This window comes from Nylanderia fulva, unplaced genomic scaffold, assembly GCF_048542155.1.
Source record: "Nylanderia fulva isolate GAGA-0341 unplaced genomic scaffold, ASM4854215v1 Scaffold318, whole genome shotgun sequence".
Lineage (NCBI taxonomy): Eukaryota > Metazoa > Arthropoda > Insecta > Hymenoptera > Formicidae > Nylanderia > Nylanderia fulva.
This window is the reverse complement of record NW_028190388.1, coordinates 58,641-81,187: the sequence shown is the minus strand read 5'-3', so window position 1 is coordinate 81,187 and position 22,547 is coordinate 58,641. Positions and strand designations below refer to the sequence as shown.

Here is a 22,547-nt window from a genome sequence, read left to right as displayed (position 1 = left end):
CATGATCGTAACCTCGATCGTAGCGGTCGCGTTCACCACCGTTTCCAGGTCGTTCACAGCTGCTGCTTCCGGGTCGGTCACTGCTGCTTCCAGGTCGGTCACTGATACCACTCATTGTTGTTTGGTAGCACGTCGATCGTAACCACTTCTTCTAGACGTTTGTTTGTTGGACGTTTCCGAGCCAACCGCTCATTAGATGTCTGAGGTAGTGTTTGGTGCACGCAAAAGTTCTTTTATCGCAGTCTCCAACGCTCGTACATCCTTCTCTAACGCAGCCAGCTTCTCATCTAACTCTTTCTGTTGGATCATCAATGTTTTAAAGCACTCTTCCAGGTACAATTTGTTGACGGCATCGGTATCCGCCTCAGGTTGCGCTACACGGCGAATCTTGCGCGATCTCGCGTCATAATCTGTAGCGACGCGACATAGAGCGTTTTTACGCACACATCTTCTCATCAATGTGTGCCAATGATCGCCGGTTGTATCAATTCTCCTCTCGAATAATCCAAATTTATTGATAGACATTTTTGCAATGCTTTGTAGAGTGTCACGCGATAGACTGAATAGATTGTCGGAACCCTTGTTTAATTTATAATAATGCCCGCTTCCCGCAGTTCCTCGATGATCGACAGGATCTCGTTGTCATGCGCGTTGTTGCCAGCTTGGCGCGAAGCGTCGAGCAATCGTAGGCGATCCACTAGCTCGTTGGGGTCGTCCCAGTGCACGTAATCAATCTTATTGTCGGTTAGCGTCATAGCGCGAGGCATTCCAGTGCCAGATTTTGGGCTCTCCACCCGCGTCAACGGTGCGATTATATATTTGTACTTGTCCCCCTTGCTACCCTTCACACGACCTTGCGCATCAAAATTGCGTTTATGCACGTTTGTCGCCAATAATATGTGCTTGTATTTTTGCAAATCGTCCTCCTGGTAATCGGGTCTTTTCTTGAAGATCAACTCGTACAATCCGGGCGTTCCAATGTACCGCGTGTCGCCTATGATTATATTGTCATCTTTGTCAATTGCGAATCGCTTGCTGCCGAGCCGCATTTCATTCTCGTCGAAATAGACTCCGTATACATTATCAATTTCTTTCTTCTCATCAGCACCGAGGAGAGCGTCCATGTATTCTCGTCCTAATGGCCCCAAATTCTTTCGCATCATTTGTCGACCTTCCGGCGATCTTAACCAGTGTCGAAGGGGTATTTCGGACAGGTTACGCGTGGTTTCCAAAACATTTTCGTCTACGAGCACTTTGGGTATCACAGGTTGTGCGCTTATCGGTGTAGATGTTGTCGGCAGTGAAGCGTCCAATGGCTTAGAAATATCATATTTTCTCTTTTTCAATTCCTCCTCTTTATATCGCTTGATAATTTTATGTTTTCTCTTTTTCGGTGTCTCCCCCTCATACCGTGTCTCGATCTTCACACCGTCGTCGTCGTCGTCGGTGTTAGGCTCGTTTTTCACCGAAATCGTCGCGTTGTCGACAATCTTTTGTAGCGGCTCGATAATAGGTTTAAAGTGAGTCTTGACGGCGATATCATCATCGATCTTTCCGGTCTTCAGAGCGCGGTGTTTCTTGCGGATCGATTCGGCCGTCTTCGCAATCTCCATGGCAACCTTTTCACGCTCGCGAATATTATCAGCCATCCTAAACTCTAGAGAGTGCTGTCGACGACTAATGGCTCCGCGGTATCGCGAACTCGTTAAATCCTTTTCTGTATCGCCCGTTCATAAGCGAGCTGTCCTTGTCTATCACTAGAAACCATACTTTTGTTGCCAACATGTACGACATAACTCCCCGAAATCCTCATACGACATGTCGGTATTCACGTGATCGTTGTACACGTGCTTCAAATTGGTGGCGTCCTGTTTAAATAGGATTAGCAGGTTCGCGTTGTCGCGTATAAGATGTTTCGGTATTCTCGCGTATGTCTGACAGAGATAGAAGCAGTCGATGTTCGAGTGGCGCCCCATTGAGAAGTACTCTCTTATCGTATCTTGCTTGTCGCATGCCACGTCATCAAAGACAAAAATTGAATTTGGACATGCCTCGCTCGGTGGAATGACGTCACTGTTATTTGAGAATGTAAAGTAGCCGATTTCGTCAATCGACGTCAATAAATCTTCCAAATAGCGATATTTCGGCTGTTGCAGCGATTTCGAGTACACGTACACGTTCTCGAAACGCACACCGTGCGGACTTTCCAGCAGGCTTATCAACACGTTGGTTTTACCACAATTCGAGGGGCCGCAAACGATCGCGCGTATAGTTGTCGGTAGCATCGTACCGTGTTTGCGCACACCTTCGTTCACGCTGCAGCGTACTCTGTCGTCGTAATTCATCACTTGTATCGTCAGAGGTTGTCGCACGAATTTCATTTTCTCACTCCCGATTTGACCTCCAACGTCCGCCTATTTATAGCTGCGCGGACTCGCGCTTTGCTCAGTATCGTCTAGAGATTGCGGCGGATGTCAACGAAAATAGGCACAGGTGTATTAAATCGTGCGATAAACGCACTTCCGGTCGAGCTTCATATCCCCGGCTATCAATTTTGCGGCCCGGGAACTCGTTTGGAAAAGCGATTGGCTAGAGGTGATCAAGGCGTCAACCCATTGGACGCGGCGTGTCGTGAACACGATATAGCGTACTCTCGGAGCAGCGAACTCGCCGAGAGACACGCGGCGGATAAGGTACTCGCCGAGAAAGCGAAAACTCGCATCGTCGCGAAAAACTCGAGTCTCGGTGAGAGAGCCGCGGCCGCAGTTGTCTGGACAGCGATGAAGGCCAAGACGAAGCTCGGCATGGGCTTGAAGAAGAGGACGAAAAAGAGGAGGAGGAGGGTACTTTCGGCAGCAAAACGAGGCGGATTTTTGCCGATTTTACCAATGCTGGGCGCGCTCGGATCCCTGGTCGGCGGAGCGGCTGGCGTAGCAAAAGCGGTAAACGACAATAAAGCCGCGCAACGTCAGTTGCAAGAGATACTACGCCACAATCGCGCAATGGAAGGCCGCGGACTGTATCTCGCCCCTTACAAATATGGACGAGGAGCGGGGAAAAAAAAAACGTCAAAAAAACGTTAAAAATGCCGCAAGGTGTAACTACAAATGTGCAATTGCTACAACTTGCAAAACGTATGCACATTCCATATTTTAAAGGTGTATTTATGCGCAATAATTTACCGATAAATGGCGCGCGAGAAAATGAGAGCGGTATCGTCAATCTGGACAGCACAGACGGTCCCATTGGGTGGCGTATGCAAAAAGGGGAAATCGCCCAATCTATTTCCGCAGTTTTGGCAATCTTCGACCACCCGAGGAATTGGTGCGATATTTAAACGTGCCGAAATTGGAATACAATTACACCTCTTTTCAAACGTATGATCAGAGTATCTGTGGACAATTGTGCTTGCAGTTTCTCCGAGAGATTGAATTTTAGTTCAACTTGCAGCGAATTTAAAGACTGACATTGCGCTATTTAACTCAGTTTTGTCAACATGTCGCTAACACTAACATTGTGCGCAAAATCACCTAAAAATGTTTACACAACTACGCGTGTGAGGGAGGGGGAGGAGGATACATAATCATGTTGATGCGAGATGTCTGATGTTAGTGAAGTAATACCTCTCGACTGACTCACATCGAAGAAATCATGTCCGCACCAACGTTTGTCGACCTGCAAGGATTTATCCTAAACAAGCGATTTATCGTGAAGGAAGCGGCAATCCTGAGAAGAGGATATATCATGTCGCACTATTTCTTCGCATGCCCTGTGCCGTGGAGCGTGCTTATAAAGTCGGAAAGGCGCCAGGCCTCATGGATAACTCAGCATCATTACAGCTTGCAATGGGAGGATGGAAATGTTCCATACTGCATGGCTCAGCGCTTGATCACGGCAGCTATCAATGGCATAAATGAACAAGACGAGGAGGAAGAAGAAGAGTCCTCTCTCGTGTATGTAAAAGGACTCGAAAAGCGAGAGTGGCTTGCCGAAATAGTGGACGATGCGTGCAGCGGTTTCATGATTGAGACCTTGGATGCCATATATGAAGATGTGCCTGCATTAAATAAATTAGATCCCACATATACTCTACGATGTAATAAACATGTAAAAAATTGCGCGTTACAAAATGTATTTAAATTATTCAATTGGTGGTCGGCTAATCGCGACGATCATCCGTTTTTTGAATAAACATATTATTTACATACTATTCTCTTTATTATTTTTCCTAACCAAATATTTCTAAGAATTACTTTTACCCCCACTACTTTTAAAAATTTCTCACGCAATCGTATTTCTAAGAATTTCTTTTACCCCCACTACTTTTAATAATTTCTCACGCAATCGTATTTCTAAGAATTTCTTTTACGCCCACTACTTTTAATAATTTGTCTTTCCCTCCAGATATATTTCTAAGAATCCCCCTCTCCTAATATTTTAAATATTTCTCTTTGTTCTTTCCCTCCAGATATATTTCTAAGAATCCCCTTCTCCTAATATTTTAAAAATGACCGTTACTCGATTATTAATACCTTATTATACAATCAGTCTTTCGTCGACCGTTCTAACTGACGGTTCACTTTTTTTAATACCCTCGGTTCAAAGAAGCAGCAGCAGCATGAATTACTACATGCCGAGACATGAAGAAACGTGCGAGAAGAAATGCGACGAGTAAGTATAACTTTTTTTTGTATCTTTTATATTTTTAATTTTATTTTATATATTTTTTTATATTCTATATTTTTTTTATGAGTTATATTTTTTTATGAGTTATAATTTCTTTTTTCCTAATTTTATTTTATCTTTTTTATCTAATTTTTACAGCGTTTCGCTGGAGCCTCGTGCGGTTCGCATACTTGGAAGACGATACGCATTGACGGCAACGGAATTCAAATTCCTCGAAATCGGCATCAGAGTGGATCCACCGAGTTACGTGGAGATCGCCATAGGAGATCATCGGGGAAAACAGCTATTACTATCTCTCGAAACGTGGAAAGGACTCTACGAGCAACGCCACGCTATTCACAATTACCTGAACAATGACTCCTCCTCCAACAACGATGTGTATAATTGCATAAGTGTCGGGCCGCTAACAGTGCGATTTCACAAGATAAACGGCACCAAGCTCATAAGTCTCGAATCAGCGGATGTGCGCATGATGATGGTCGAATCGACGTTACATCGTATGTTCGAGCTCGATTCATGTATCGAAATAATGTTCGATCGTTTGACGAGGCTCGTCGCAACGGTTGATATCAAATATACTCAATTCTCCAATATTGCATCCACTGTAACGAATGCGAGAGAATTGTCGAATGCGATACGCGCTAGCAATGCCTTCAACATGCACCAACTTGTCGATTGCGAGCTGGTGGCTTTAGTTTTTAATATGTAATAAAACTACATAATTATGTATTAAATATAAGACGAATAAATACTTATATGTATATATTATGGTGTACTTTATTTGCGCGCCACCCGTTACATACTTTGCGAGATATAATTATTGTGTCAAGGACAATGCATTCAGCGAGAAAAAAAATCGATATTTTTATCTTACGAGATAAGACCATCCATGCTGCGGCAGAATCGATAATTTTATCTTACGAGGCGCATGCGACATTAAGAGTAAGAGAGACGCATGCCTTCAAGAGTGAGAGAGAGGGAAGTAGCGGCGAGAGAGAGCCAGCGGACCTGCGGCGACTGCGAGATTCGGCGGCTCGCGGCGAGAGAGATCCAAGCCTGGATACGGCGGCGAGAGAGTCGGCGGCTCGGGCCTGCGGCGAGAGAGAGATCCAAGCCTGGATGTGGCGGCTCGGGCCTGCGGCGAGAGAGTCGGCGGCTCGCGGCGAGAGAGATCCAAGCCTGGATACGGCGGCGAGAGAGGCGACGGCGAGAGATGCAGCGGCGAGAGATGCGACGGTGAACGAGAGAGATCCAAGCCTGGATTTTGCGAGAGAGATGTTGCGGCGAGGGATGTGAAGGAGAGGAGGAAAAACATTTTTTTTTTATTTTAATAAAATATATATATTTTATTCATTACTTTTTATTCATATTTTTTTTTTTTACATTAGTTTTTACATTAGTTTTTACATATTTTTTCTATAAGGAAAGAAGGGAAACATTTTTTAAATTAATAAACATTTTATTATATTAATATTTTTTTTATTTAATATATTACCGCCGGCATTAGCATTACCCGAGGTGTACCGCGTGGAGGTTGCCGGTCGGATTTACACCTCATATGTCAGAGTATGTGCATGTGTGTATGCGTGTGTGTACTTGTACATGTGTTGCAGTAGAGATGAGGACCCCGCGGTTCGTCACTTCCGCGGTATTTAATGACTCCAAACCCTCTCTACTGTGTGTGTAAATAAAAAATAAAAAATAATATATGTAAAATATAAAAAAATATAAAAATATAAAAATATAAAAATATAAAAATATAAAAATATAAAAATATAAAAATATAAAAATATAAAATATAAAATATAAAAAATATAAAATATAAAAAATATAAAATATAAAATATAAAAAATATATGGTGACGGCGAGTGAGCAGCGAGAGAGAGAGAGATCCAAGCCTGGATTCGGCGGCGGCTCGAGGTAGTGGCATCTACACATAGAAATATAAAAATAATTTAATATTTTATAGATTTGCTTCAATATTTTTTTGGTATTTTAATATACTTACAGCCCTGACGGGACAGTGAGAGAGAGGGGGGGTCGCATCACCCATCGCTGTCATCGGACTCGACATCTGTGCATAGAAATATAATAATTTAATATTTTATATATTTTGACATATTATATATATATACTCACGTCCTTGACATGTGGGACAAGCGTTGGCCAGGTAGAATATGTATAATCTTTCCCGGCACTCTTCACAACGCAGTTCGGGTACATTTATGTACCGCGATGTTGTGTGTCCCTCGAGGGTTGTGATGCTTATGAATCTGCTCTTGTTTCTCATGAAACAGCGAAAGCAGATCCTAAACGACCCCCATGGTATGGCGAACGCCATGACATACGACGCCACAGTGCATACCCTCGCTGTCTCGTCGAGGGATGCAGTGGCGCGTATGCCATACATCCGGGACCTCACCGACTCCCGGACAGCGTTGTCAGTTTCGTACCCGTCGTCATTGTCATCTTCATCTTCATCGTCATCGTCATCATCATCGTCATCGTCATCGTCATCGTCATCGTCATTGTCATCGCCGTCTTCTTCAATGGGCACGATATCAACATCCATATCCTCAATGTCGTCCAGGACGTTGTTCACCTCCCTGTCGTACACAGGGTCGTACACCGCACCATCACTGTCACTGTCGTCGTCGTCGGAGATGGTTATGATCTCCATCTCGTCATCCGGGACGACGACCACCTCCACCTCGTCATCAGGGATGACCACCACCTCCACCTCGTCATCAGGGATGACCACCACCTCCATCTCTTCATTGTCGGAGATCACTACTTCCATGTCTTTCTCCATTTTTGCAAAAAAACAATACACTGTATGCTCACTGTATGCTCACTAGTATGTCACCGTACTATGACCCGGCAGTGACATCGGTCCTCATTATATATCCCGGTCATCCCTTTGTTCATGCAATGATGCAATTATCTCCGAAAGATGATCTCCGACGAAACAAAAAATAGCGGCTGCTCAGTAGTTGTCTATCGACATGTTTACACCTTCCGCGAAGACATATCTACTCTCTCTCTCAGAACACGTTGATATCACATATGTTGTACACCTATTTTATCACAGAAAAGATAAATAGGCTGCCGACAAAAAATCTGGCGATGATGATGATGATGACGATGACGATGGTTCTCTCCTATCTGACTCCTCCTCCTCCTCCTCCTCCTCCTCCATTTCTTGGTCAGAATCATTTTCGGATGATTGTGTTTTGCATGACACCGATGGTGAAGGCATGTCCATGTAGCCAAATTCATAGTTGTCCACAGTGAAATAATCGACACAATTTTTATATCGACGTTGATAACATGCGACTCGCTTGTGTCGCTTAGACGTTCTGGTGCATTTAGATAAATCACCAGCCACTCTTACAATGTCTTCATGCGTTTCCAGGAACTGGGCTACACGTCTTGTATGCGGTTTTCGCACACCAAGTTCGCGATTTCGTACATATTGTACAATTGAAGTCACCGCTTCACGTTTATTACTAAACGGGTTGTTTTTTTTTTCATTGTGACAACATACCTCGAGATGTCTATACCATCTCTCAGCAGTCTTATAACACCCCTTCTCATGACACTCTGCATGATTTTGCGGTGCGCTCTCCATTTTTCAATGTCTATCACTTATTCGCACTTTTAACCTCAGCCTATTTTCGCTGACATTCGCTGCAATCCCTGATCATCGGTGCAGGACCGTCAATATGCGTTCGCATCCACGGCCGATTGTAGTGTTCGAGGCAGCGACGATATGTCTGAACCTCCGGATCCGTCTTAATGTGCTCCGGCAGTTTTTCCCACAAATGCTCTATGAAATATCCGCACTTTTGCAGTAAAACAATCTTCGGAATATATTGCAACTGTTCGGCACTTAAACTGAGAATGTCGGAAGCACTTGATAGTATTACAAACATTCTGAATGAAGCGTGCGCTCGCCAGTGGTACTATGGCCCGGCAGCTGCATCGGTCCTCATTATATATCCCGATCATCCCTTTGTTCGTGGGGATGGTGATGCAATTGTTAATTCGCGAGAAATATTTGTGTGATATCTTCGGAGAAAATTTAGATATTGCTGATAATTCTTAGAAATACATAGATAAATTTCACCCCGTCGGATCGACACGCCGGATCGGATTAACATGTCGCAACCTGTACGGATCAACCCGCTTGATTGTCGGCAAACCTTTTGTTCTTAGTAATTCGCAGAATTATCTTATCAAACTTAGATATCCGATTGTCGGCGCTCGGCTTGGATTCTAAAAAAAAAAAACGGCGGCAGCCATTCGCAGAATTTTTATCTTATCAAATTTAGATGAAGAAACGCAACCCCCTTGATTGTCGGCGCTCGGCTTGGATTCTGAAACGGCGGCAGCCATTCGCAGAATTTTTATCTTATCTTCGGAGAAAATTTATGAAAACTTTGATACCGCTCAAGCTTATCTTTGATACCTTACAAAGACGCCGCTTATCTTTGATACCTTACAAAGACGCCGCTTATCTTGGATTCGAAAACTTAGCTTATCTTATCTTGGATTTTCGGAGAAAACTTTGATACCGCTCAAAGACGCCGCTTATCTTATCTTATCTTGTTTATGAACATATCAAGTAACATGATCCCCTTATCTTATCTTGGATTTTCGGAGAAAACTTTGATACCGCTCAAAGACGCCGCTTATCTTATCTTATCTTGTTTATGAACATATCAAGTAACATGATCCCCTTATCTTATCTTGTTTATAAATATATCAGGTAACATGATCCCCTTATCAGGTTATCTGATATGTTTATAAACAAAGATAAGCTTATCTACTGATAAGACCCCCTCCCCCCGCGTGACGTCACCCCCCTCGCCACCGATTCCCCCCCGCCCCTCACCCCCCCTCATTGCCCCCGGGTTAGAACTCCCATAGTATACCTACTTAAACAATACTTCAGAAACTGCAGTTAAAAAGAAATGAAATTACATCTGTTCATTTTTCTTTTGTATAGTACTTGTAATTCACGTAATCACATTGACACGTCAAAATAGTATTTATTTATTATTATTGTAAATAAATCATCATTGCAGTAGACCTAAAATTTCTTAAAATTAAAAATCATAATCGAAAATTTGAAGTAAATCTAATTTTTTTTATAAATAGAAATATTCTATTTTTTTTTAATTTATCGATTCTTCACTATATATTTGATTCAATAATCTTACCTCAAGATTTTTATGCACAAAATGATGAATACCAATCGAAGTTAAATGCCTATCTTTGTTTTCCCTTTAAACTAAACAACTTTTGTTTGAAATTTTCCTATATACTTTCGAGATATTTAATAAGTACAAAATTTACTTATGAAATAGGTATTTCTGTACAAACAAGATTTATAAATACAGGATTTACTTACAGATTAAACAAGAATTTTTAAGAGGCATTGATGATTTATTGATAATAAAACTTCCTACGACATTTAAATAAACTTGTTAAATATGCAAGACGAAAAAATGTTTCAAACAAACACCATAGGATTTGAAGAAAGACAGATGATGCTGATATTCATTTGACCTTGCAGAGATCTTGAAAATTCCTGTTAACGTTAACCCACTAAACATGAAATATACATGCAATGTTTCAAATTGTTTCATTTAGATTTCAAATGATACATTTTACGTATTTGTTTTTGATATAATTCATAAATGTTACAATTGAAATATTTCATCATAGTATATATTAAAAATATTTCAAATGAAATATCTCAATTGATATATATTTAAAACATTCCAAAGTTATCGTTTTAGGTATATTTACAAAATAATAGTAAAATAAATATTTATGTACACGATTAGATAATCGCTTACATAATTTGGAAAATGGCAATCACGTATTACATTCAAATTGTGTTTATTTATTATAAATAAATTATTAGAGAGAAATATTGAAAAATATTGAATAACATAATTAGAATACGTTGTATATAAATATTTATATAAATGGTCTTGTTTTAAAATTGTATTATTATTTAAATGCTTAGAATGTATATATTTTGTTATTATATATTTATTTATATATTTATATTTTTTTTATATTGAAAAGATTCATTTTTCTTTTTCCTTTTTTTAAATTAATAAATTTTATTAAATATTTGTTTGCCAATTAAACAAAAATGTAATCGTACACCAGCAATTACTTTTCAAAATATTATTTTTCTTGTGTGTGAATAGTTTCATATAATATCTGGATTGCAAATATATATTGTTAATAATAATAGTTTTGTTGCATATCTATTATGCATATAATTTGGAAATAATATAATTTAATAATTAAAAATTGCAAACAGAATAATATATTCACATATTTATATTTATTATATTATATCTGCACATATTCATATTGATGAGATAATTGTTTATTATATAAAATCATGTGCGTGATAATTAAATATTTTCTATGCAATCAAATTAATAAGGAATATAATGATTTAACATGATTATATTCTAAATCTGTTGGTGAAAACGTTACGTGCAACAAATATATACAATTTAAGTTATTAAAATTTTATTATTTTTGTAAAATATCATTGACTTTGTAGAATACTTGAAAATATTACAATTCTATTTCTTAATAATAAATTAATTAAATTTAATAAAGGAAATAAAACATTTTATCGTGTTCTGATATTGGACTTATTAACCATAGCGTGTAATTAAATATTATAGGTCTACGCTTATTGTGATAAAGCTCTTTGATTGTTAATTGACTGAAATATAACCTAAGAGCTTTGGACATTCACATTCCACAGTAATCAAAGAGTTAGGATTATCAATTCTTTAAGGTAACGTATTGATAGTTTGTTCATTACTTATCATAATGCAAATACAATTTGACTTTATCACTTTATAATTATTAAAAATCGTTTTAGAGTGAATCTTATGTAACAAGCTTTTTTTGGTTTTCTTCGGAATTTTTTATAATGAACTCATAAATGTTTTGTATATGTATAAAAAATTTCATTTTAAAAAAGGTAAAAAAAGTTGTTAAGTCCGCGTCAAAAACTATATCTCCAAAATCTTACAGAATCTTAAAACATATCTGAAAAATAATGTATTTAAAATATATAATGACATTAAAAACTTGCAATAACAAAAATATAAACATTAAAGACTTGCGACAAAAAAAATTAATTTAAAAACTTAACATACATATATTATATAACATACATATATATACATATATTACATGAGGTGAGACACGGATGTGATTTATTTATAATAAATAAACGTTATTTGAATGTAATGTATAAAAAGATTGTGAAATAGTTACATGTTTGAACACATAAACGCTATCTAGCTATCCAAAAAAAAAGTGTATTACCACACACACACACACACACACGCGCGCACGCGCACGCACGCACGCACGCACGCACGCACGCACGCACGTATACATTCTTCTTTATAATGCTCAGAATAAAAAATCAGCACATGATCCACATTCTCTCAAAAACCATGAAATATGACACATTTTTCATACATAATTTCCAATATTTTTAAACATAATTAATTGTAACAATAATTTTTGGTATCACTAGTCTAGGTTTCATCACAGTAATAATTTAAAATATGATATTTAGTATTAAGGCAGAAAATCTATAACTTGGCAAAAATAATCTTATTTATTTTATGATCTCCTTCGACAGCGCACTGCTGATTTCACTAAAACATCTGATAGCTATTACATTGACTTTGCAACCATATTTTCTAATTGTATTCCGATTAACTTCTTCACAATTATTTTTATTAATCAGTGTAATTTCTGTAACATGTAATGTTACGAAAATTGTATGTTACTTTGCACTTATTATTATATTAATTTTATAAATATAATTAACTATTTTATAATTTTTATTATTATTAGCATAAAATACATATTTATAAATATATAATTTTAATATTGATTGATATAATATAAAAAACACTGATGTATACCTTAATTATATATTAAATAATGCAGAACATTACACAAAACATTTTAAAACTATTATAATTATATATAATGAATATTTCAGATTTTTATACGATAATGAATAAAATATACAAAAATATAAAATAATATCAATTGTGTGTATGTGTGTGTAAAATGAAGACGAGTAATAAGTCATAATGAGTCAATGATCGATATTTATCAATTTGTTGCATATTGAATATCATCCAACTATCCTCTTGAAAAAATAATAGTTTTGATTTTCTGCTTGAATTTGCGCATACCATGGAATATAAAAAAATCGTAAAAATCGGGATATGTTTCTGTAATATAAGTAATAGGTAAGCAATCAATCTCTAATTCATTAATATTTTCTATAGACCATCGGAAAAATGTTTCGTACACCGGATGACTATAATCTCGTATTATTTTTATGAGAGGACAATGCTTTTCCAAATCCCAATTATGCAAGTAACGTAGATCATCATCTGTTTGTGATTCTGCAATTTCCCTCATAAAATTAATAAAACTTGGGCGATGTAATTGGCTAAATTCACAAAAAATTTAAAATATGTAGAAAAACATTACAAATACGTGAAAATTGTTTGTGTAATATTATTTATGTTATAAAACATTTTAATAAATACTAAGAAACAAAATATAAAATTGCATTTTTCTTTATAAATTTGTTATATCCCCCAAAGATATACAATAGATATAACTATTAAAAGTTAACTAATATTAAGAAATGGGTACTCGTATTGCATCCGCAATTACGACAGACACTGACCGCGTTAAAAAACGCATACGATGCGAGGTATACGCGGAATCAGAATTACGACAGATAATGACCGCGTTAAAAAACGCATACGATGCGAGGTATACGCGAAATCAGAATTACGACAGATAATGACCGCGTTAAAAACGCATACAATGCGAGATATACGCGGAACAGAAATTGATCAACGTGCAAGCAAAGCAGAAGGACTTTGAATCTGCTTCGCTTGCACCTAGATTCTCGACCGGGGAAACCTGTTGCCAGGCACCCCTTCCGATCGGGAAAACTCCAAAAAACAACGATATAAAAAGAAAGAGAGTAGAGACGCGACAGCTCGCTCAGTCGCAGACACAAATAATCGCTCTAACCACGATCTCGCTAAACCGCGCGCGCACCTAGCATCGACTCGCAGTTGTGCGCGATACGCGGAGTAATAGAAAGTCAGTGCCGCACACACGATAAAGCTTCAGTGTATTAATAGTGGAATAAAATAAAGACCAAGTGGTTGAAGTTGAATAAAGAATTTTAATACAAAAAGTGTAGTGCATTTTCTACAAACACCCGACAAGTCCTGACGCCCCGGATTCCCATCCCAATTTGGCGCGACCCTTAAGTGTCTCTCCCGAGGCACACAACAAATTTATATATCTTATATTTATATTATGATAATAAAGAATATAACATAATTTTAAATGCAATTAAATAATATATTATTTAATTTTTCATTAAAGCACTAAAACAGATTATATTTGAACAAAGTATTGAGAGAGTTATAAAATGATTTTGAACAATAACAAAACAAATTAAATTAAAAGAAAATAAAGACAAAACAAAAAATTAGAAAAATAAGTAGGTAGATCTACGAGAGAAGAATAATGAAAAATGGAGAAGGTAATGGAAAAGAGATGTTAGATATTTAATAACCTGTTAAAAAAGATTAGAAAACAAATAAAAAATAGCAAAAGATGCAATTAAAAGAAAAGAAATTATAAGAATTATGGACAATATACATATATATAAATAAGGGAAATAATAAAAAGAATAAAAATAATTTTAAAAATTATTTTCAAAAAATAACAAATTATGAAACAAAAATAAACAAAACAACAATGAATCTGCATATGAAAGAGAGACAACGATAAATCAACAACTTCTTTCTACAAAAGCGGTTTTCATAGTAAAAATAATGAAATTAAAAATAAATATAGTAGAAAAACGAGAAAAATAGCGGAATTGTAAAACTAAAAAACACCATTATGAAATAATGTCAGAAGAAGCAAGAAAATTAAGGGACATTTTATATAAAACTTCTATTATTATACATTATTAAAGTTATGTAATTTTATTTTTTTTATATTATATTCTATATTGTATTACTCACTTGCTGTTTGTATATAAACGAACGATTTTCCAAAATATTTGTTCGGTTAAGGCGTGTTGCATCATGCGCAGTATAAAGGGTGTTTAAATCAAAATTATATATATTAGATGTATTTTAAATATATATATTTATTATAATAGTTGCTTGTAAACATTGATTTTATTGATTTTATAAAGAAAAATTATATATATATATACCCGCTAAACATGAAACATACAGGGGATGTTACATTTCGGCAATAATATTGCAAAGTTGAAACGTTACATAAATATGTTTATGAAATGTTTCGTAAACGTTTCAAAATAACATTTCAATTGCAACATTCATGCACTGTTCCAGAAATGTAACATTTTGGCTGTTATATCGATAATTTGAAATATAAGGAAAGAAATGTTTGGCAACATCCTAGAAACATTTCATTTGGGATGTTCAGTTTGTAACGTTCAGAGACATTACAGCATTGTTACATTTGCGACGTTCATAAAACATGTATTTTAAAACATTCCATAAACGTTTCATTTGGGATGTTTAGTTTGTAACCTTAGAGACATGACAGCAATGTTACATTTGCTACGTTCATAAAACATATATTTTAAAACATTCCATAAACGTTTCATTTGGGATGTTTAGTTTGTAACGTTCAGAGACATTACAGCAATGTTACATTTGTGACATTCCTGAAACATTTAATTTCATAATATTCTATGAACGTTTTATATGAAACATTTACTTTGTAACATATTCAAAAATATTACACTGCATTGCAGATTTTATATATTTGTGTTTGTACAATTGTTTTTGTACAATTGTGTTACATCAACGTTTTTGAAATGATAACACAAAAGCTTTTTAGTAAATATCAGGTACGTATATATATATATACATTAATATAAATAAGGTACGTATATATACATTAATAAATAAAGTACGTATACATTAATAAATCACTGAATTTTTAATATTTTATAAATTTATAATATTTTGAAAATAGTTTTTGTTTAACGTTTCATGCAAAACATAGTTAAGTAAACAAAAGTATAGTTTCATATTTTTATTTAAAAAATGTACAAATATTTAATTGAAATATTTATAAATAATCGTGTTTTATACATATATGTACTCAATTTATCTTTGCGACAGTCGAAAAAAATATTTCACTCGTGGTGACTTAAAAAAAATCTATTGTAACATATTTACTATACCACAAATATCTCATACATGTTCCAAGAATGTTTTAGGAATCTATAATAATCACCGCTCGTTCGTTAGCAACGAGTTGATACGCGTAACTAGGGAGCGCGGCGTTTCGTCTCAGGAGCTTTCGTATGTGAATAAGAATACCCAAATATAATAATAAGACAATTGTGTTTGTTGGGCTTTATTGGAGGTTTTATAAGTTAAGTCGTTTTATAATTAAATTTTAAATTCATCTTTATTTATAACTGGAAGCAATGGATCTGCCTGTTGGTGACGTTCGAGATTCCTGCCATGTAAGTATATATTGTGTATATATATATTATTTTAATAACGTTAAATACCATAAAATCTTAAAAACTACGTATTAACTATATGAGCATCTCATGTGAATGATTTTAATTTTTTCAGTGATTTTTTTATCAAGTCAATAATAGCAATACTGACATAAAAATTAAAACAATAATGGCTAAAATAAAAAAATGTTTTGTTACAAAACGTCATATGAGACAAATGGTAAAAAAAGAATTAATACACATCTTGCAGTTGAATCGACAATTAATTCAGACGAATAATTTGCCTAATAACATAAAAACAATTATAAATGTAGATACTGTCATAAATGTAAATACTACAAATATAAATGTAGATACTGCAAAGAAACATAATGAAAAACAAGAACAATGTGAAAACCATGATAATGTGATTCCCGAGATTCCAGAAAAAATTGAGATTGAACCATTGGAATATATTGATGTGATTGAAGAAATTAACTGTTCAGATACTTCTTTATCATTTGAAAATTTATGTAATAATCTCCCTATTGTAAATGATTTCATAGTTAACGCTGTGAAACAATGGTTTTTAAAATACAGACATTTGCTTAGTCAATCTGCCATGAATGAATTGTTGGGTATTCTACGAGTGATATTTCCACAATTAGCAAAAGACTCGCGAACTCTTTTAAAAATACCAAGTTCATGTCCATATGAACTTAAAAGTGTTCCTCCAGGTTTCTATTGTCACATTGGCATAGAGAATGGACTACGTAGGATAATTAATAATAGTTTAAATATGCAAAAACATTTGATGCAAAATGTAGAAATAGCATTACCTCTTAACATAAACATTGATGGTTTACCGATATCTAATTCTTCAAAAAATCAACTCTGGCCTATTCTTATCTCCATAGATCTAAATCTGGTTGATAAAAATATTAAAAAACCTTTTGCGGCTGGGATATATCACGGACACAAGAAACCAGCCTATGTAGACCAATTTTTAACTGAGTTTATAACAGAGTTCAAACATTTAGAACAAAATGGTTTTAACATAAATAAAAAAATAATAAAAGTAAAGGTTGGTAAACTTCTTTGTGATGCTCCTGCAAAATCATTTATTTTATGTATTAAAGGTCATACAGGCTATAATGCCTGCACAAAATGCATTCAAGAAGGGACCTTTGTTAATGGAAGAATGACTTTTTTACAAACAAATGCACAATTGCGGACTGATTTCAGTATCAGAAATAAATTAGATGAGGAATTCCATAAAGATACAAGTCCTTTCGAAAAGCTAAATATTGGTTTCGTATCTCAAGTTCCTCTCGATGGCATGCATCTTGTATTTCTAGGCGTAGTTAAAAGATTAATTATGTTTTGGATAAGAGGGAAAAAAAAAAATCATCGTTTACCCGAGACTGATAAAAATGATATTAATAATCAATTATTGTTTTTGAAGAATTATGTGCCGAAAGATTTTCCACGCTTGCCAAGAAGTTTAGAGGACATTGAATACTATAAAGCCACTGAATTAAGGCAATTTTTATTATACACCGGACCAATTGTTTTAAAAAAGATTGCAAACAAAAATATATACACACATTTCATGGCCTTATCCTGCGCTATTCGAATTTTATGCAGTCCTGCATTATACAGAATTTATAATAATTATTCATTGAAACTACTCGAATACTTTGTTCAAAAATATGCAATACTTTACGGAAAAGAATATATTACTCGTAATGTTCATGGCTTATACATTTGCCCATAGATTGCTTGCAACATGGTCCACTTGACACTTTCAGTTGTTTTAAATATGAAAATTATTTATTTGAGATAAAAAAAACAATTCAAGCTACAAGAAATCCTTTACAACAAATTTGTAATAGGTTAAAAGTATGCAAAACAATGATAATGAAAAAACGTATCCAATTTTACGTCAGCAATGTACTGATCAATTTCATAAACAAGATTTTATATTCTACAAAACAGTAATCATTGAAAAGTTTGAACTAAGCACATGTGATAAAGATAATTGCGTTATGTTAAAAAACAATTGTGTATTTTGTGTCGAAAGTATTTATAAAGAAATCAAGACTTCAGAAATCTTTTTAAAGGGAAGAAAATTCATTGAATCAAAACCATTTTTCAGTTCACCTTGTTCCTCAGAATTATTTAATATTCAGCAAACACAACATTTGTCATATGATTTGTACACAGTCAATATTCACGACATTAAAGGGAAATGTGTGAAATTTCCTTACGACGATGGTTTTATCATCATGCCATTGATTCATATGCAAGAATAATATAAAATATAATATAATTGCAAATAATAGTTTAGGTATTTTTTAGTAGGATACGAGTATATCAGGAGACGCGGTAGCGTCTCGCTAACTTTTATTCGTCAAATTAAAATACAATCTACAAAAAAACAAAAAAAAATATCGAAAGATATCGAAAAGATAGCGAAAATATCGAAACAATAGCGAAAATTATCCGTAGGACGCTACTGTGTATCCTTTACCGGACGTAACACGATTTTCGTAACCTTGAAAACAAAAATTTGAAATATTTCATGAACGGAAACATATTTTTCAAAAGATGACCATATCAATCGAAAGCGCGATTTTTTCCGAGTAAAATGAGACCTTAAGGAACTTGATAGCTCTATTGGTTGCGGAGATATGAATTTTTCAAGTTATTTTTTGGTCGAAAAGGTGTCACTTTTTTTTAAGATACGGCGTCGTACTTGTCCCGATCACCCATCCCGACAAAGTGATTCTGTCCGAAGCTGCTTTACCTTATCCGCGGTCACCCATCCTAGTATAGTGACATTTTCCTCAGCTGCTTAACCTTTTAAGCAACCAAACAATAAATAAATTCTTGCTCTCTCTCTCACTCTCTCTCTCTCTCTCTCCCCCTCTCTCTCCCCTCTCTCTCCCCCCTCTTTCACCCTTTCTCTCTTGCTTTCCCACGTCTTTTTTCGCTCTCTCTCGCCCTCTCTCGCTTTCTCTCGCTTGTCTCTCGCTCTCTCTTGCTCTCTACCGCTCTCTCGCGTTCTCTCGCTCTCTGCCGCTCTCTCTCGCGTTCTCTCGCTCTCTCCCACTCTCTCTCGCGTTCTCTCGCTCTCTCTCGTCGTCTCTCGCTCTCTCTCGGTTTTTTTCGCTCTTTCTCACTTTCTCTCGCTGTTTCTCGCCTTTCTCTCGTTCTCTCTCGCTCTCTCGCTTTCTTCCGGTCTCTCTCGCTCTCTCCCGCTCTCTCTCGCGTTCTCTCGGCCTCTCTCGCTCTCTCTCGCTCCCTCTCGTCTTCTCTCACTCTCTCTCGGTTTTTTTCTCTTTCTCTCGCTGTTTCTCGCTCTCTCTCGCTCTCTCCCACTCTCTCTCGCGTTCTCTCGCTCTCTCCCGTCGTCTCTCGCTCTCTCTCGGTTTTTTTTTCGCTCTTTCTCACTTTCTCTCGCTGTTTCTCGCTTTCTCTCGTTCTCTCTCGCTCTCTCGCTTTATTCCGGTCTCTCTCGCTCTCTCCCGCTCTCTCTCGCGTTCTCTCGGCCTCTCTCGCTCTCTCTCGCTCCCTCTCGTCTTCTCTCACTCTCTCTCGGTTTTTTTCTCTTTCTCTCGCTGTTTCTCGCTCTCTCTCGTTCTCTCCCGCTCTCTCTCGCTTTCTTTCGCTTTCTCTCGCCTCTCTCCAGCTTTGTATCGCTCTCTCTCGCGTTCTCTCGCTCTCTCTCGTCTTCTCTCGCTCTCTCTCGGTTTTTTTCGCTCTCTCTCGCTTTCTCACGCTGTTTCTCGCCTTCTCTCGTTCTCTCCCGTTCTCTCGCTTTCTCTCGCCCTCTCTCGCCCTCTCTCGCTCTCTCTCGCTCTCTCTTGCTCTTTCCCGCTCTCTCCCGCACTCTCCGCGTTCTCCCGCTCTCTCTCGCTTTCTCTCGCTGTTTCTCGCCTTCTCTCGTCCTCTCCCGCTCTCTCTCTCTCGTTCTCTCTTGCTCTCTCTCGCTCTCTTTCGCTCTCTCTCGTTTTCTCCCGCTCTCTATCGCTTTTTCTCGCTCTCTATCGCCTTCTCCTCGCTTTCTCCTCGCTCTCTCTCGTCTTCTCTCGCTCTTTCTCGGTTTTTTCGCTTACTCTCGCTCTCTCTCGCTTTCTTTCGCTCTCTCTCGCGTTCTTTCGCTCTCTCCCGCTTTCGCTCGCGTTCTCTCGCTTTCTTCCCGCTCTCTCTCGCGTTCTCTCGCTCTCTCCCGCTCTCTCTCGCGTTCTATCGCTCTCTCCCGCTCTCTCTCGCGTTTTCTCGCTCTCTCCCGCTCTCTCTCTCGCGTTCTCTTGCTCTCTCTCGTCTTCTCTCGCTCTTCTCGGTTTTTCTCGCTCTTCTCGCTTTCTCTCGCTGTTTCTTGCCTTCTTTTGTTTCTCTCCCGCTCTCTCTCGTTTCTCTTTCGCTCTCTCTCGTTTTTTCCGCTCTCTCTCGCTCTCTCCCGCTTTCTATCGCTCTCTATCGCTCTCTCTCGCTCTCTCCCGCTTTCTATCGCTCTCTATCGCTCTCTCTCGCTCTCTCCTCGCTCTCTCTTGCTCTCTCCCGCTTTCTCTCGCTCTCTCTTGCTCCCTCTTGCTCCCTCTTGCTCTCTCCCCGCTCTCTCTCTTGGGTCCTCTTGCTCTCTCTCGTCTCTCTCATTATAAATTAAAAAAAATATACATTTATTTAATGCATTTTGTTTAATGATCTTTGCAAAAATATGTGAAATCTCACAAAAAAAGACATCACAGATTTAAAAAAAAGCGCTAAGTTATATCTTTTGTCAGCAAAAATAGTTCTTTATAATAATAAAAAATATAATCTTCTCAAAAATTATGTTTATAGCCAAAATAATTCTTTGCAAAAATTAATCATTATCAAAAATATTTTCTCAAAAAAATTATATTTATAAATTATATTTTATTTTTGTTAATAATACTAGAAAAAAATTAAAATATTAGCATCAAAAAGTAGTGAAATCAAAAAATTGCGCTAAATAATTATATTGATAATACGAGAAAAAAGGTTAAAATATTAGCATCAAAAAGTAGTCAAATCAAAAAGTTGCACTAAGTAAGTGACAACATAATATATAATATTTAGATAAATTTCTTATAATGATACAAATGTATAATTATTGCTTTATTTTAAAACGTTTATAATATATACAATAACAAAATAAATTCAGTAAAATATATATATATATATATTTATTCATCTTTATATTTAAATAACATGAATAATTATGTAATTAATTTAAACTGGAAGGTATATACATTGTAAAGTTATATATTTTTATAAAATATTTAGATAATAGATATATATAAAAAATAAATTATTTATCTCTAAATAATTATTTAATTCAAATATATTTAAACGTATATTCAGAAAAGGTAATATAAGGCACAAAGAATTAAATTTAGGAAATTAAAAAAATTTAAAGTTAAATAAAAATTTTTTAATTTAAATTAAAAAATAAAAGTAAAAATAAAAGTAAAAAAAAATGTAATGTACAAAAAATACTTAGCGCTGTTTTTGGTATTATAGCCCTTTGACTACGAAACGTCCTTAAAAATGATGATTAGTAACGAAATGTGTATATACAGAATATATCACACACAGAAGTCGCATCCTATCTTTGGAGAGTGAAATGATGAAGTCAAATAAGTCGAAATTAAAGAATCATTAAATTATATTTGAATGTTTTTTATAAAAAAATTCATAATGAAAATAATGCGCTTTAAACATCTATCTCGAAACTTTGATTGCGATCAGGAAACATTGCAAATGCTTTAAAACATGTATTAGAATAAAGAAATTTTATTCATATATATTTTAATTGATCAATTAAACACTTGAAATGCTCCATATACATTAATTAATATAATATATGTATACATCAGGGTTGGGAAAGTTACTTTGTAAAAGTAACTAGTTACAGTTACAGTTATTTCATTGAAAAAATAACTAGTTACAGTTACAAGTTACCGATTTTAAAAAATAACTCGTTACAGTTACAGTTACTCTAAAAGTAACGAGTCGTTACTTTTCAGTTACTTTTTAAAAATAATTATACATTGTTTTAAATATAAGGAGCTTACATTTTATGCACAATTACAGTCAAGTATTTAAAAAAATTCTTGAAATGTTACTATTGACGATCTTCGCATTTATTTTTGTTTTAACTTATCGGGGAAAAAGCTTTTTTTTTCTATTAACCCAAAATAAAAACTTCTTGGTT

At 35.8% G+C, this 22,547-nt stretch overlaps 2 protein-coding genes across 2 annotated transcripts; one reads left to right on the top strand and one right to left on the bottom strand.

Annotated features, from left to right (window-relative positions):
* Window positions 1-186: 186 nt before the first annotated feature.
* On the bottom strand, window positions 187-1,649 carry LOC146722408 (uncharacterized). The gene is made up of 2 exons (XM_085484799.1): window positions 1,411-1,649; window positions 187-1,275 (listed from the first exon to the last, which is right to left on the bottom strand). The coding sequence occupies exons 1-2, from the start codon at window positions 1,647-1,649 to the stop codon at window positions 585-587; spliced, it is 930 nt and encodes a 309-aa protein (XP_085340925.1). The 3' UTR covers window positions 187-584.
* A 2,737-nt stretch (window positions 1,650-4,386) lies between these two features.
* On the top strand, window positions 4,387-5,449 carry LOC146722407 (uncharacterized). The gene is made up of 2 exons (XM_085484804.1): window positions 4,387-4,671; window positions 4,825-5,449. The coding sequence occupies exons 1-2, from the start codon at window positions 4,508-4,510 to the stop codon at window positions 5,393-5,395; spliced, it is 735 nt and encodes a 244-aa protein (XP_085340930.1). The 5' UTR covers window positions 4,387-4,507; the 3' UTR covers window positions 5,396-5,449.
* Window positions 5,450-22,547: the final 17,098 nt, after the last annotated feature.

Excerpts from the sequence above, each read along its gene's own strand:
- LOC146722408 (XM_085484799.1), bottom strand. The coding sequence starts at position 1,649 with ATGGCTGATAATATTCGCGAGCGTGAAAAGGTTGCCATGGAGATTGCG. Across the intron at positions 1,276-1,410 it reads GGTGTGAAGATCGAGACACG|CGCACAACCTGTGATACCCA; the intron begins GTATGAGGGGGA and ends TACACCGATAAG.
- LOC146722407 (XM_085484804.1), top strand. The coding sequence starts at position 4,508 with ATGACCGTTACTCGATTATTAATACCTTATTATACAATCAGTCTTTCG. Across the intron at positions 4,672-4,824 it reads TGCGAGAAGAAATGCGACGA|CGTTTCGCTGGAGCCTCGTG; the intron begins GTAAGTATAACT and ends TAATTTTTACAG.